This window comes from Boleophthalmus pectinirostris, unplaced genomic scaffold, assembly GCF_026225935.1.
Source record: "Boleophthalmus pectinirostris isolate CB_2022bp ecotype Guang Dong unplaced genomic scaffold, ASM2622593v1 HiC_scaffold_16, whole genome shotgun sequence".
Lineage (NCBI taxonomy): Eukaryota > Metazoa > Chordata > Actinopteri > Gobiiformes > Gobiidae > Boleophthalmus > Boleophthalmus pectinirostris.
Genome location: NW_026571095.1, coordinates 19,091,683 through 19,107,841, shown reverse-complemented (window position 1 = coordinate 19,107,841; position 16,159 = coordinate 19,091,683). Strand labels below are relative to the sequence as shown.

The 16,159-nt window shown below is 36.6% G+C and overlaps 1 protein-coding gene across 1 annotated transcript in view; it reads right to left on the bottom strand.

Annotated features, from left to right (window-relative positions):
• The window catches only part of ctnnd2b (catenin (cadherin-associated protein), delta 2b), a 103,019-nt gene that overhangs the window by 46,514 nt on the left and 40,346 nt on the right, over nt 1-16,159 (bottom strand). The window contains exons 3-8 of the mRNA XM_055151714.1: nt 12,301-12,335; nt 9,733-9,849; nt 6,049-6,170; nt 3,885-4,009; nt 2,161-2,405; nt 687-818 (exon numbers count right to left, since the gene is read on the bottom strand). Of these exons, the coding sequence (XP_055007689.1) occupies nt 687-818; nt 2,161-2,405; nt 3,885-4,009; nt 6,049-6,170; nt 9,733-9,849; nt 12,301-12,335 (776 nt within the window). The remainder of the gene's footprint in view (nt 1-686; nt 819-2,160; nt 2,406-3,884; nt 4,010-6,048; nt 6,171-9,732; nt 9,850-12,300; nt 12,336-16,159) is intronic.

Below are 16,159 nucleotides of genomic sequence, written 5' to 3'. Positions count from 1 at the left end.
ACACCTGCCTTTGAAGTACACCGCGTCATTTCTGTCTCACTCTCCATGCCGGAGTAACGTCTTTTTATGTCAATCTAAAACTGGAAACTCTCTGATGTCTGCCGCAAGTCATAGGCTATATATAATGCAATTTGTTGGATAATTACTCAAGCTATTTCAGCAGTTTTATTTTAGAGCAAAGAATAAGTCCTCATATTTTATACATACCCCTAATGTAGTGGCAGGTAATTTAAGGCAGCGTATGGTTATATAGTTGTAATTTACAGGTAGCTCCTCTGAAAAATTAACTCCAAAGAGTAGTTTTATAGTTGCATATGCCTACTTAAAAATAACATTTGATAATGTGTTTGCTTTTATATAATTAACCTTAACAAAGCACTACTTACTTAATAACCTAACCCCAACCCCCATCTTTAATGCTAAACTCATAATCCCTTATTTAAGTAGTTACTAAACCTGAATCAAGTTTAACAAAGGCTCTTTTATTTTAACCTTCTTTGACATATTACTGACACATTTAATTCTTCTTCTAAAAAAACCTAAAGCTCTGTATTTGGCCCCTCCACCAACATCTACTGTATGCCCACATTAACTTCCCCTGCTTACACTGGAACATAAATCTTTGAACAAACATCTCTCCATCTCTGATCTTTACTCTACAGTCCTGTGATCCCCGCTGGGCTTACCTTGACCTCTCAAGTTAGACTTTGTGTAGACCCGGTCCTCATAGATGGGGTCGATGTGGTGCTCTGGGGACTGCAGAGGTCTGAGCTCAGAGCCCAAGTGACTGTGCTGGGAACTGTAAGAGCCCCGAGAGCCTGCAGGGCAGAGATAGAGAGCAGAGGTTAAAAGATGTGAGGAGAAATCCATGGTGTAGTCAAGAGAGTTTGAAGAGTAATAGCCTAATGGTATAATTGCCCTAGTCATTTTCCAAAGTTTAAAGAAAAATACTAAAATAAACTGCCAATGTCAGAAGATGACCGGGGCGGGTTTTGTTTTTTTTGCTGTAAAAATCTTTCTGATTGGCTGAGGACTGAGCCAATGACTTCTGATGCAGCAGAGTCTGGAGATTAGAATGAGGCAGAAAACAATTGGTCAATTGATGAGTTAAGGTAACAAAAAATAAATTAAAATGAAATGTATTTTAAAAATTTATAAAAGCAAATTTTGCAATTTACTATAACCCACTCTGAACAAAGCGGTCACCATAAAGTATTACCATAATAGACAGTAGATTTTTGTAACATGGGAGCTTTGGTTGGAAATGAGTTCCAGTCGTCGTCAGAATAACTCAATTTACCTTTATCAATGTAGTGGAACTTACTAATACAAAAATGACAGATTTCACTTTTCACAAAGTTTGAAACCTGATTGGATTCCCATTTGTCTAAGTTGTTCAAAAATTCATGAGAACATTTGCAATCTAATAAATTTCAGATAAAAACCTCGAGCCAATTTCATCAAATCTGTGTGAAATTTGTTTTCCTCCGTGTTGTGGCAATGCCGCTGCAGAATACCAATTATCATGAATGAAAAGAGGGCTCATATGACCTCTGTGTTCATGAAGACTGATGTCCTCTAGAGACGACACTAGAAAGTACTTGTTTGAACTTAAAAAAATAAATACGTATGGGCTGATATGCACACAGAATAGCCAGAACATTACAGCCACTTGCAACTTTCTGGACAGGTTAGTAATTTAGTTAGTAGTTTAGTCAACTTGCTAATTGCTAATAACTCTTCCTTGTCATTGTGGTTGCCATCACTATGGTTGCTCAACTCCATGACAAGTGCATCCATGTGAAATGACCTTGTCAAACCTTCTAAACTACTAAAACAACACATTCACGTTAGAGCTTGGGATGGATCTATGACTCTGCAGTGTCAGAATACTTTTAAAATGGTCACTAAATACAGTATTTAGCAGCTGTGGTTTAACATTTGGCTAATTGACAATTCTGTTGATGTGTAACATCACAGTCCCAAGCTCTATTTACCTATAACACAAGTTAACATGGAGATAATGAAATCAAAAATATATGCTTGTTCTGTGCATACAAAATACATTCATTTAATTTGACACAGTGGACAGCACCTCACAGGAGACCACAGCACAGCACAGACATGGATAGAGTAATAAAGTTTTGCATTGACCTCTACCTGCGAGGCTCCCAGGCCTCTTTAGAGTGGCATTGGCGTACAGCTCGTGGGAGATCTTATAGGTGTCCGCTCCGATGTGATGCAGCATGCGTTTGGTGGGGGACAGTGTGGCGTAGTTTCCCACCACGGAGCTGAGCTGGTGCAGGGGTGAGGAGCTGTGGTTACCCCCTGTGGACCCTCCCATGGCCAGAGGAGAAGAGGCGCTGGCCGCTCCCGAGGCCACCATGTTGATCGGCGAGGACGTACTGAGACACAAAGACGGCCAGAATGAGGATATATAAAGATACTGTTTATTACTTGAATAATTATTTCTTTTGTTGGCAAAGTAATTAAACTATGAGAAAGAAAGTGAAAAGAATTTATTTACTATTACAGTACTTTGCTACCACTTTATAACAACTTGACACTGATTAGCAGAAATAGGCATGAGCAAATACTTACTTCATAATGAACAAATTGTTTGTTAAAAAAAGATTTTGGCTCAGGGTATTCATTAACTATACATCTGTGTATTACCCTTAAAATTTTATCCATAATGTTATGCTATTAAATAATGTACTATTTAAAAAAAATTTGACCTTAACCTAAGTAGTTACAAAGACAGACTCTTAGACAGATTCTTAATAAGCTATTTGCTAAATATATATGTAAGTGTTTGTTCATGCTTTGTTAAAGATATTAAAAGTTCAGTTCTTATAATGTGTCACCAAAGTATGTAGTAGACATTAGAAGATCGATTGAGCTTAATTTCCCCTCCCACAACATTAATGGTAAGAAATTAAGAAAATTACTTGTGGTAGTTGATTTTGCAATTACGCAAAAGTAATTCAACTTTTATATTGGAAAAAAGGTAATTAAGAAATGCGCAACATCATAAGATCCTTGCAGATATTATAAAAGATAAATGTGTGCTTTATAAAACTGGGTCACAGTAATAACATTGGTGTTATGATTAGGTTCTTCACTCAATGCCCAGTTGACAATGACTCATTTAAACACCAGACAAAATTATCCTCCTCCTCCTTTATAGCACAGGTGGGGTTCCAGACAGTTCGCTGATATTTAAGTTTGACCTGTATCCCTGTGTACTAAAGCATCACCCATCCATTACTTTTGAATGTGTCCCATGTGATTGGCCAACATAATGGAACAGGACCATTACACAGCAAAGTGCTCCTTAACTCTCTCAATGTCCAGTCTCTAAGTGGCTTTAAGGCTGTTATGATCATCTCACCAAACTATAACCAGGATCGTAACTGCGACTGAAACATGAAAGCATTACATGTGTTGAGATATAGCTATAAATTATTACTACTTAAAATAATGAAATCAATTTATGTGTCTTTGAACTTTGTTGCTTTGCATTTCATTGTTTTTTACTGTAATATTTTGAAATACTTGCACCAGACCATAATGGCAGAACTGCAACGAGACACCCTTCTATATTTACTTACATTGCCTTTCTTTTGATTAAAAACATATGAAGTAATATATGATGCCAATACCAGTATGGTTGTGATGAACAGGTCTGAAGCCAGCAGACATAGGGGCTTATCAAAAGAAATCCTAGCTTCAAGTAAAGTAATTTTCTTCTATTGATCAACAACTGTATTGACTACCTACAGTTACGTTCTTTGTGGTGTGTTGTAAGTGGTATTCCTGGGAAACGTACTCCTGACAATAAGATACACTGCGTCTATTTATTAAATGAAAAAGAAATGCACCTGTAGGATTTGGCGAGTCGGCTGGGGGACTGTTTTGGTGAGGATACCCGCTGTAGTGTGGCGTAGCTGGGCATGTCTGCGGAGACCGATCCCAGGCGCTGAAGCTTGGTTGGAGATGCCACTGACTGTGAATGATTTCACAAGATTTTAGCATACACTCGTACTAATTTAAAACAGTGACATAAAGGTGCACTAGGTGTAACTTTTTAGTGTAGGGTCCGTCATCTGAAGCCACAGTGCTGTACTAAATGCATTTATTTAGGATTGCTTCTATTACAGGTGTGGGAGCCTAAACCCAGTTTTGTAATTTTTTCATAACTAAGATAATTATTCTTATTTAGTTTGATTTAATATTTACTTAGAATGTATGATTTTTGGTCATTTTGGTAATTCTTTATTGTTAACATGATTATTTGTTGATTATTTGCTTAAAAAAAAAAAGAAAAAGATTTATTTAAATGTTTTTTTCAATTAATTATTGCTAATGTTAATCATAATTTTACTAAAGTAATGTTTATTTTTTGTATTATTTTGTGGTCTATGGCTCCTTATTTAAGGCGAGTGCAGGTGCAACATGGGAGTGGAGTGGAGCCAAACTGTTTTTTGACCTCCTGTCACCTGTATGTTAAAAAATTCCCCTTTTTGTATGTATTTGTATGTCCCAATTATGTGAATACACAGTAAAGAGTTTTTAACTGCACTTGGATCACTCTCCATGGATTCTTTCATTTTTGAGGCATTTTAAAAGGTGGAATAAGGTGCACAAAGCGTCAACTATGGCTTCACAAATGTGTGGACCTTACAATAGGTGCCTTGAAAAAACGTTGAAAAACCTCATGTAGATAAACCGATGGTAGACCCTCCACGAGAAAGTTCCATAGTGCATCTTTAACTATCAAAACTGAGGAAACATCTGGCAATAGAAAGCCCATTTGGGTTAAGAGCAAAATCAAGGTTCTGACAACAAAGTATGAGGAATTCTATCAAACTTCTAAACCAAAATATTAATAGTGAACATGATTCATTGTAATCAGTAAAATCAATATTTGCTTTGAACATATTTACTTCATGTTTGAGTAAGAACACTGTCAAGTAATGTAAGAAATCCCACAAAATGCTTCCTATAATTGTGAAAAGTCCAGTGTCACTCCTTTAAAATATTAATCTCCATTCATGTACTTTCAGTGAGACAGAAGAACAATGCTTCCATGGAGCAAGAAACCAGAGAGCCCTGAGTCCAGATCAAGAATGAGGAGTTATCTGAGTCGTCATAAAAGCAAGGCTGTGAAATATGAACGCTAAATGATCCTGAAATGTGTCTGTGAGAGGGGCACTTTTTAACTCTGACACTGTGGACAAGAGGCAACGCTTTTACCCCTTCAGATGAGCTCATTGTAATAGAATGTAATGGTCCCTTACATGCTAAACTTGAAACATGAGGTGAATTTGGACACAGATAGGTTGACAGCCTTTTGTTAAGTGCAAAGTTAAATTGGCGATGTCTGTCTGCCATGTTCTATTTCTTAACGTAAAATAGAGTGTATTGAGGATTGAAAGCAAGTGACAGTATTATACAAAAGCTGATGAGATATTATTTGACATATTATCAGACCACAGAATGTATTCAATCAGTGCCAAAAAGTGTAAGTCTTTTTCAAACTCAATATTTTAACTTTCAGGACTACTTCTTCAAGAGTTTTTGTACTTTTCCTAATAATTACCCCAAAGTCTATTTAGTGAATGTTACATGCCTACAGCAACTAACAGAACTTAGAGGAACAGAACTTTTTTTGTGTATCAAAGAAATAATTACACAGCATAGCTGTAAATATGAAAAAAGCGTTGTGTTTATTTTGTTACCTCAGTCATTTTTGTCCGACATTGAAAATGCTGACCCATTGGAGTAACCTTTTAGTTTTAGTGAGGTCTGTTTAATTGTTACAAATTTGAAAAAGAAACTCAAAAAACTATGTTATCAGTTGAATGACCATTGAATAATTATTTCAGATGTTTCAGAGACCGAGAGGTTATTCTTTTATCAACCAAAACAAACAAATCTGATATAATGAAAATGGTAAAAACAAGCTTATGACAATATGAATATTATTATATGTTTGCAAAGTGCATAAAAAGGCACATTTTTCACCTGTGTTTGTGTGAGTACCTGATTGTAGCGGCCAGTGACTGATTCTCCCAGCGCCAGGCCTTGGTTGCTATGGTAACCCGCGGCTGCATATGGGTCCTGGTTGTTGAGCTGCAGAGCACTTTGTGACAGAAGACCTTGTCCTAGAGATGCACAGAGACGAGAAACACGAGCCTCAAAAAACAGTCACGAAGTCACCCTGCCTCTCGATGTTCTTTTGTTTTTGTCTTTTTTTCCACAGCAGAAACCAAAATTGTGTTCTCAAAAGTAAAGTCAATTTCGTTTCAATCTCAATATTTTCCTTCAAATTCGGAGGGGCAATTAAAATGCCATCTGCCTAATACAAATGCAATCTACCAAATTATATCACAGACATTTCTTCAGTTCTGATATTTAGTTGCCAAATTAAAAACAAACTCAAGCCTTACATTACAACTGAGTGAATCTGAATCTTAGTCTGGATTTTATTTCCTAATAAACAATCTACCACGATTTTCAATTCAATTTGGTTTTGCCCATTCCCGAACAAAAACAAAAGCCTAGAGGTCTTCACTTTGTCATTTCAACAAAATTACTCCCTACAGTCTGAACTCTGCTCCAAACTGCATGCTTCACTGACAATTATAAGTGACTGAATCTTGATTAAAATGTGATTAATTGCACAGACCTACTTTAAATGATACCCTGTCTTAGAGGATGACTATACTTTTTGTTACTCATTTCATCTTTCACATGACTTTTTTTATTGACAATGAAAGCAACAATACAAAAACCTTGATTCTTTAATAGCCCCAGAGAGATGGATAAGGGGCTTGAAAGGAGGCCGAATATGCAATGCTTTGGCCTTGTTTTTAAGAGACAGCCATTTGCTTTTTAGCCGCTATGTTATTCCAGTCTTCTCTAATGCTCCCTGACCCTTATGTCTCACTGTGTTCTTGGCCTCAATTTCCAAACATTTCTTCACTGCCTTTCTTTCATAGCCTACTCTCTCCGGGTCTGTCTGTTCCAGTATCTATTTCACTGACGTATTCCTTCCTTTTCTATCCCAAATCTGTTAAATTGAAAAAAGAGACCACAGACATTTCAGAAGTTGAAAAGACAATCCAATCCAGTTTATATATTTCACACACAAAAACTGTTTCCAAAATGCTGCGCATAATTAAATATTAAACAATGGTGCCGTTTTCAGCAAGAAAATTAACTGGTGTGGAAAAAATAGCCTCCTTTGCAAAAGACCACCACAACGGAGAAATGTAACTAATAATATTCAGTAATAATTGGGTTTTTGGTCTGTTCTATGGTACTGTGATCAGACAATTTACCCAATACTGAGAGAGGGTCCTTTATTTAAATGTGCACTAAGTACCTTTTGGTGAGGGGTTCGTCTACTGTTTCCATGGAGATGTAAAATACTTTGCCGGGAATTGAGGCAATCATGTGGTGAACTCCCACACAGAAAGTTACATTATGCACCTTTAAATCGAGAAAATTCTTAACTGCTTAGGATGCTAATCATTTCAGTCATATAGGGAAGCAAGAAACCAGACACGAGAAAACAATACACAGACAGATCACTCGTTTTTAGGTTTGATGAAGTAAAAATGATCTCAACATATGAACTTGTTTGTTGTTGAAAACCCAGTGTCCTTGCTAACATTTTGTGCCATCAGCAGCGAAAACATCAGACTATTTCGAGCGCTGTACCCTCATGTCTTATTTAAAAGGGCTGCTGTGCCTCCCATCAACTTTGTGCAGAGAAAAATAACATCACTGCAGTGTATCGGCGCTAGATAGAGTTACAAATTGTGTTGGTGTCTCAAAGGACTTCTAAAGCTGTCATCTATCTACAAACACAATCCCTCCCATCTCACTTATATGACTGCTTGCCATTAAGTATCTGACTTTCAAATTAATAAATAAAAACTAAAATGTATGAGGCTTCTGAAGATGAATCAAAGAACGTCAGTGGTCAGTGAATGCAACATGAGAAAGATTTTAAGACTGTAGCTCAAAACAAAGTATGTCAAAATAAATCGCTGTTGGGGGGCTGTAACTGGTCATGTTGCATTATTTAACAGTGATATTAAGCTAAGTGTGGTGATAGGTTTACTAGGTCAGAACAGATAAGGTAAGTGTACACGCAGCATGCAATAGTAGCACTTTCACTTCTCAGCTCTCATGTTTGAGCACAAATAAGGGGGACAGTTTTCAGAATATCTGGCAACCCACTTTAAGAGCATTTCACATGGGGTTTTAGCAAGGAAGAGGTCTCATAAATATGCTATAGCAACCACGAAGGCCAGTGACTGCATTTTTATGAGCTACATTGAAAAATATGGAAGCTGTTAGTTTCTTTTTGTGTTTATTTACAGTCATGTGTACCTATAAACTCTAACTACATGGTGTTACTGTTATAATATAATGCAAATAAGCTCAAAGTGCTCGTCTAACTTGTACCGGTCTAAAAGGCATTTGGCTTTTGTTCTGCGTCGTGACCAGCATTTCTATTGACACCTTTAAATATTTCATGAATGTCTATTTTTAGATATCCAACTGAAAGGCTTGTGCTTTCTTGGCCACAACACTGACAACAGATATATTTTTGATTCATTATCACTGAAGACAAATTCAGTCATCACTTCAATAAAAGAGTCCTTGACTTTTGAACATGACACACATTTTATTTTATTGCTTTTGATCTAAAGGAGAGCTATGTAACTTTTGAGAATAATAGAGACGTTTTGTGTGAGGTGAATTTCTATGGCACCAAGTCCTTGTAATGTATGTGAACGCACCAAAAAGTTCAATGTGAGAAATTCACAGCTTCCAGTTCATAGGCGCCATTTTGAGTAGATTTGTTAATTGCCGTGGCAACGGTTATAATGTTTCTTCACTCTAAAACACACGAATAGTTGACGGTATATCATTAGCTCTGTCTTTATGGCACTTTAATACATAACTAATTATTAAGAATCATGCAAGTTACACATTGTCAAAACTAGTATTCATCCATATAACTTTTCATTATATGTTTGGGTTTGTCCGTATACAGCCACCCCATGTTTCTTGTATACATGGTGTTGTGCATGCCTCCAGTTCCTCTGTGTGCACTTAAACAGCAGGCGAGCTGACTCCGCAGTCGGGGAGGATTAGAATATCAAACCCCTCATGTTTCTGACAGTTCCTCTGTCCCATGGGGTCCACAAGCCGCACACACAGGTATCATCTGGGACCTGCTGAAATCTGATCACACTCAACCACAGAAACTCCAGGAGAGTCTAAGACTTCACATAGGTCTAGGGTAAAATTGTGTATACTGCTAGTAAGGCGAGGCAGCAAAAACTCAACAGAGCTGTCAATAATAAAAATCTACATTAATGCCACAATGAAATCATTAAACACTATGGTGAATGTGATTTGTTGCAGGAAACATATGTTGTGAGATCCCTCCCCTCTCTTCACTCCATTTCATGTTATGGATTGCCTTCAGGTGAAAGTAGAACTCAATTTGGACTGAATTCTCTTTTTAGTAATGCTTCAATTAAAAGCTAATGCCATTTTAAATACTGACTGACAGAAAAACATGCATTTAGTTGAGTACTTATGATTCTATAAATGAATGTAGTTATTAGCTGCATTTCCTAAATGTAAACTGAGGACCACTGACAGTAATGCCGACACCGTAAGTGGAGTATAGTAACTTACTGTCTCCTGTACATGCGTCCTGTGAGTCCAGGATTCCAGATTCCTGAAGTGACCGGATACAAGAGTCCACCAGCTCCAGGCCAGTCGTGAGCTCCTCCTCTATGTCCTTCTGGCCATCTGCAAACACATGCAAAAGCACTGGTTTACTCTCAAACCATTTAAGCACAGATGACATTTTTAATGCAAAGAAATTAGACACAAAACAAAAAGAAAACACGATCCAAGAGATAAAAACAGACTATTAATATTATGACCCATTGCTAGAACCTTATAATAATGATATAATAATAATAAGTATTCTTATTTCTTGTCAACCTGGAAGTACCGAAATGAATCCATGAGTATATTAACAATGTCGATATTAACAATGTACCAAAAAAAGCTGTATTTCAGATACACTTAAAGAGGCCATATGTTTTGTTTCATTCACACATGTTTAACATATATTGCATATTTAGGCTTAGCTCTTCTCTCAAATTGAAAACACTCTGTCCCACTTTGTGATGTCATGTGGCAATACACATTGCTCCACTGTGTTTTTAAATTCCATACACCTTCACTAGAATCATTTGGACACTTTCAGCCCTGAAATTACCCGTCTCTACTAAACTAAAGGTCAAAGGTAGATGTTAACTTGAAAACTACAGCTTCACGAGATCACAAGGTGGAACAGAGCCGTTTGACACTCAAAATAAAGAATTACTCAAACAGGTGTGAATGAAACAAAACAAAACTCCAGGTATGTTTTTGATGAGGTAACAACATTTTAACATGGCTTAAAGCTCATAAGAGTCAATTTTGCATACAATAGGACCTTTAAAGGGCCAATCCATAATTTTGGACATAGAACCTCATTTCCTAGTGAGCCAGAGTGTTGGAGACATGTGGAGACACTTTTTAAAATATTCCATCCAGTCCTTGTATTTGCAGAGGTCGATGGTGCTAGGCTAGTGCATGTCAATGGCCATAATTAGCCTGCCACTAAAAACAGTCTTAGTCACTCCACAAAGCACCAGAAGCAAATCTGTGTTGATAGAATAATGTTTGAAATAAAACTAACCTTGCATCACATAAATCAATGCGAGGATTGGATGGAATAGATTAAAAAGTATCTTCACACGTCTCCTGGCTCACTAGGAAATGAGGTCCTATGTCCAAAATTCCAGACTGTCCCTTTAAATATCTACTTCATATTTTGAAGGTGAAAATCGGGTACAAATTTTAGTACAGAAAGTTTTGAAACTAAGGAAAATTGATGTCATGTTGCTGTATTTAGAAATTGTTGTCCAGTCACAAGTTACCAGACAGAAACACTCAGATGAGCCAGATAGAGTGGCATAAATCGTGTGGTGGTAGAGGTAATGGTAATGTGTGTGCTTTCTAAGTGGATTTAGCTGGATAAGTTATTGACCTCCAGCGACACTTGTGGAGACTGATACTGATGCTATGGCTGAAACATTTCCATCTCTTTCCCTGGCGCAGAGGTGAATTTACTGACCCTCACGCTCACCAGCCCAAACTCAATTTTAAACCTGTCCAGAGCTGGAGTGATAGTTTCTTAATGATTCGTAGATCAAAATCCCTGATGGGACTTTCCACTTTTCGTGACAGAATGAATTTGGTCTTTCTTTTTTCCCCCTTTTTTTTGAAGAGACCTTAGCAGATGGGCAAGCACAGTTGTCACCAGCCAGACTCCACTATGAGCTTTTTGTATTAGGCACCTCATTGTTGGCAGAGGTCACCAACTTTGCTCCAGGATAATCAATCTAGTCTCAACCCGGGCCACATCACAACATGAATGACACAGAAGAGAGAGGGAAGAGGAGGGAGGGAGAATACAGCGTCATGCATGGGTGCTGTGGCTGCTGGTGTTCATAGAGCGGACTAAAGGACTGTCAAAAGAAACTGTCAGAAGCAAAGAGGTGACTTCATTTGACTTTTAAATGGTTCAAAAGGTTCACGCTCATTGGATCTTGGTTTCCTCAACATGCTAAACACTTGCCATCTGTCTACAAACAGGTTCATATATGTTCATAATTATGTGCAAATACTTAAAAAGGACTAGAGTTGTCAAAACAATGTGAAACCCAGATACTACTAAAAGCTATATAATAATTTGAACATGAATTAATATTGAAGATTGACACTTCCTGAAAAGTTTTATAACAATTTTAAGTAAGTATGTAAGTATTAATTATGATTTATTTGTTCTTGTTTTATGTGTCTATCTAGTGCAATCAGTTACAACTACTAATTTACTTGAACCATGACTTAACCTATGAAGATGAGGATTCATAAGCCTAAATACAATTTTCAGAAGAATAGAAGCTACTACATTACATTATTACAATTACTTCGATTACTGTAGCCTTTTGAATCCAAGACAAGCACTTTTTTTTTTTTTGCCAATGAAGTCATTAATACTGTAATTATTTAGAGACAATTTAGATAAATTACTTCTCAGGTAGTTTTAAATAGAATCTGGTTGCTCAAGTTAATCATGTGTTTGACTTTATTGTGTTGAAAAAATAAAATCCAAAATACTATCAAAGTGTGGGAGATAATTACCTTGGTTATTCCATCTGAACTTTTCCTCTGCAGAGCTGTAGACACACAGAGAGAGAACTATATTAGAATATAAAGTCAATGATTCAATTTACAGTAACAGACAAACTGAATTGTATTTCAAATATGAGTTTATAATTCAATTCTCAATAACAACCACCAAAGTTGACAAAGAAGCAGCATTCCCATTCTAAGTGATTATTGCATTTAGCTGAAGAATGCAGAGGCCTTGGGCAAAATGACACAACTGTACAACAAACACATTACAGAGAAATAAATGAGAATTCTGAAAACATCCAAATAGTAAGTCAGTAATAATGAAAGATAACCTTCAATAAGTATATAATGTGTGTTCAAACATGCAACGCAGATGAGTCAGAGCAGATGTTTTCCATACCACTATATGCACACATATTCACAGTCAGGTAGAACTTTTGTTCATACTGATATTGTATGGACTGCTTATTAGGTTTGAATGGGCTTCATGTCAGTCAAAGATCAGACCTTGGAGATGGCCTTGGTTATGCTTCATATGCACCTCCTTTTCAAAGCCTGAGCTTCTCTGATCTCAGAAGCAAAGCAGGGTTGGGCCTGGTTAGTACATGGATAGGAGACAGCTGTGGATACCAGATGTCACAGTGTCGCACAAGCAACTTGTCATTGTGTCTTTAAGCAAGACACCTCTCACCACACTGCCTCGTATAAAAGTGGTGTGTGTTCGTGAGTGTTCGTGGATGTTGAGGGGATGATGGCGCAGACTGGCAGCCGTGCTTCTCTCAGTCAACCCCAGGGCAGTTGTGGCTTCTGTAATAATCTTACCACCACCAGAGTGTTAAGTGAATGAACAGTGCACGAAATTGTAAAGCCATTGTAAAATCAATCCATGGGAGCCACAAAATAATATACTGTATTTCCTTTTTTACTTAACACAAATGCTTAAAGGAAAGTTGATCACATTATTAGGTTTATTTGGTGAACTGATATTTTATCTGATATCATTTGAATAATAATGACAGTTGATCACATTTTAGATATTTTGATGAAAAAGCGACAGTACATTCCTATGTATGAATCAAACCTGCCCATACAGATCGTAAACTTCCAGACAGCGTCCATGAGTTCTTTTCCACAACTATCTTTAACTATATGGACAAGAATATCACTCTTGTGTTAAGTGCTTCTTGCTCAAATTGACCTGGGGTTTTAGTGATCGGTCTATTTGCTCCACGGGTCATTTGAATCAAGAGGCTGCAGTGAATAAGAGCTCTCTCCGGTTCTCTCCTCCTCATCTTCCCTCACCTCTGGACCACCACCACTTATCACAGGACTTAAAGCTCACAGGTGATCCTGGCCTCCATGACTTAAACAGGACTGGAGAAGCTGAACAGAAAAGGTGAGTTGATGACTGAGTGAGTGATGCTGATATTCTCAATTATAAAGTTGATAAGATTTGAATACTGTGAATACTGTGATATAGTTAAGCTGATGAAGTATACAAGATGCAGAGAACGTGGTTAGGCAAAAGATTATCTTGTCCAATAATATCAGCTAAATATTAAAAAATGACAAGAGGGGATTTCCATTGCTTCAGATGAAGTATTTTTTACAGTGATTTTTGTTTGTTGGTTTCTATGTTTACTTATTTATAGGTGACACTTTAGGTTAAGGACCACATATTAATCGCTAAAACTAAGTATTAGTTTTTATACTAATTAGCTGTTATTTAGCTATTAGTTGGTATTTATTAAACAATTATTAATACTTATCAACATTTCAGTGTATGTACAAAAGCATCTATTATAATTCCCACTACTTCAATGGCGAGAAAATAGTTAATGTTTGAATATTAATTCTGACTACTACTACTACTACTACTAATACAATAAAATAATTTCCTAATAATATAATAACATCCACTTAAAATACTAAGAAAGATGTAATTAAGTGCTTATTATGCATTTTACTATGAGCTAGCTATTAATGGGGTCCCTAATTTGACGTGTTAGCTTTATACATTTATATTTATTCTTCATAATCATTTAAAAACTAATAACAAGAAGGATCCCTGCTAATTTGTTAAAAAAAATAAAAAAAAATAAATAAAAAATACAGACAGATATTATAATAAAAAATAACAACCTAACTTTATCTTTTCCTACAACCCAAAGCATCCATAACCTCTCTCCCTGCAGACACAGAGCAGATGTGTTTAAATCATGCCATTGATTAGCTCTGTGTGTGCGTGTGCTGTATGTTTATGTGCTGTGTGACAGATTACAAAAGGGAGTCAAGCGCTACATGTTAATGGGACCCTCTGTTGCTAAAGTAGGCTCCTCATTCATCAACCATTATTACCTCCACAATACGCAACATGGCCCACACCAGCAATAGTGTTTCTTATGCAAACCCCCCCCCCAAAAAAAAACAAAAACTACTGAATTTAGAGAGTATCAGTTTACAACTGAGATGCTTGAAGAATGATGATGATGGGATCTGCTGTGACTGAAATGTTAAATGTGCTCTTCATTTTACTCGGTCAAAACAGTTTGGTTTTTTTTAGTTACAAAAAAATCAGATTAGAAAGTATGCAGGTCTTGTTCACTGGTCCTCTTTTTTTTTTCTTTTTACTGAATTTCCTTTTGTTTGCTTAAGGATGACTGTTCAGTCTCTCAGCGCATTACCATTGTCCACAGCTCCTGACCAGCTTCCCCTTTAGCATTACGGGGTCAAATATAACTGGGACTAGATAGTGTAAAGATGGAAATATCCAGGGCAATATTTGAAGAGTTTATATAGACTGGGTAGACAGACAGAGACATAAGTCCGTGAACTATATTTTTACAAAAGGCTTTTTTTAACACAAAGATCAAATCAAAGTCAACTTACTTGGAATGGGGACAACCATCTTTAAACTCCTGAATACTACAAGAGAGTTAGTAATCCACCTTAAAAGCTTTGTTCATGAACTGAGAAACAGAGGTGAATTTTAGTCATTTTTGGCTAAACAGGTTTCACACCCTGAAAAGACCTCTTGGACCAGTATACCGTATTAGCACTTGTAAAGGAGAAGGACCGCATCAGAAACACAGGGAGAATTACAAGGACCCAGAGAAAGAAACTAGTGCTGAATACTATTTCACAAAATGGTTGAAACTAAAATGCATTTAAAGGCACTGTACCTATTTTTTTTTTATGAAAACATGAGAAACAGAACTGGTTTAATTTTAAACCCTTCCTTACGCATTCTGGACATTTTAATGATTCACTGCAATGAGTGTATAAGTGCTTTTCACAACTCTCAGAGACCAGAGCAGTGACGGTAAAGCTAACAACAACTAACATGCACACTTTCTGGTTAACAAACAATAAAATGCTTTATAAATAGATACAGGCAGTATGCAGCAAACAAAATGGAATCTTGTCAGCTTTAAGCCATTTTTATAATGTTATCTCCTAAAAAACATGCCCAGAGTTGTGTTTTGTTTCATTCACACATTGAGTGATTGTTTATTATTTGTTCGTTATTATTCAATCATTATCTGTCTATATCTCCAAAGCTCTGTTCCACATTGTGTTGTGTTGTCATGAAGTGGTAGTTTTCAAGTTAACAGCTACCTTTTTTGTTTTATTCAGAGGGGAATGGCAATTCCAGGTCTGAAATGATACAAATGATTCTAATGAACGTGAATGGTGTTTAAAAACACAGTGGAGCACTTCCTGTATTGCAACATGACATCACAAGGTGGAACTGTTTTCTGTTGTGTGAGTGAAACAAAATATAACTCCTGGTATGTTACAAGGAAATCATAGCACAGATCAGAAAACAGTGTAATATGGGCCCTTTAACAACATCTTTAAGAAG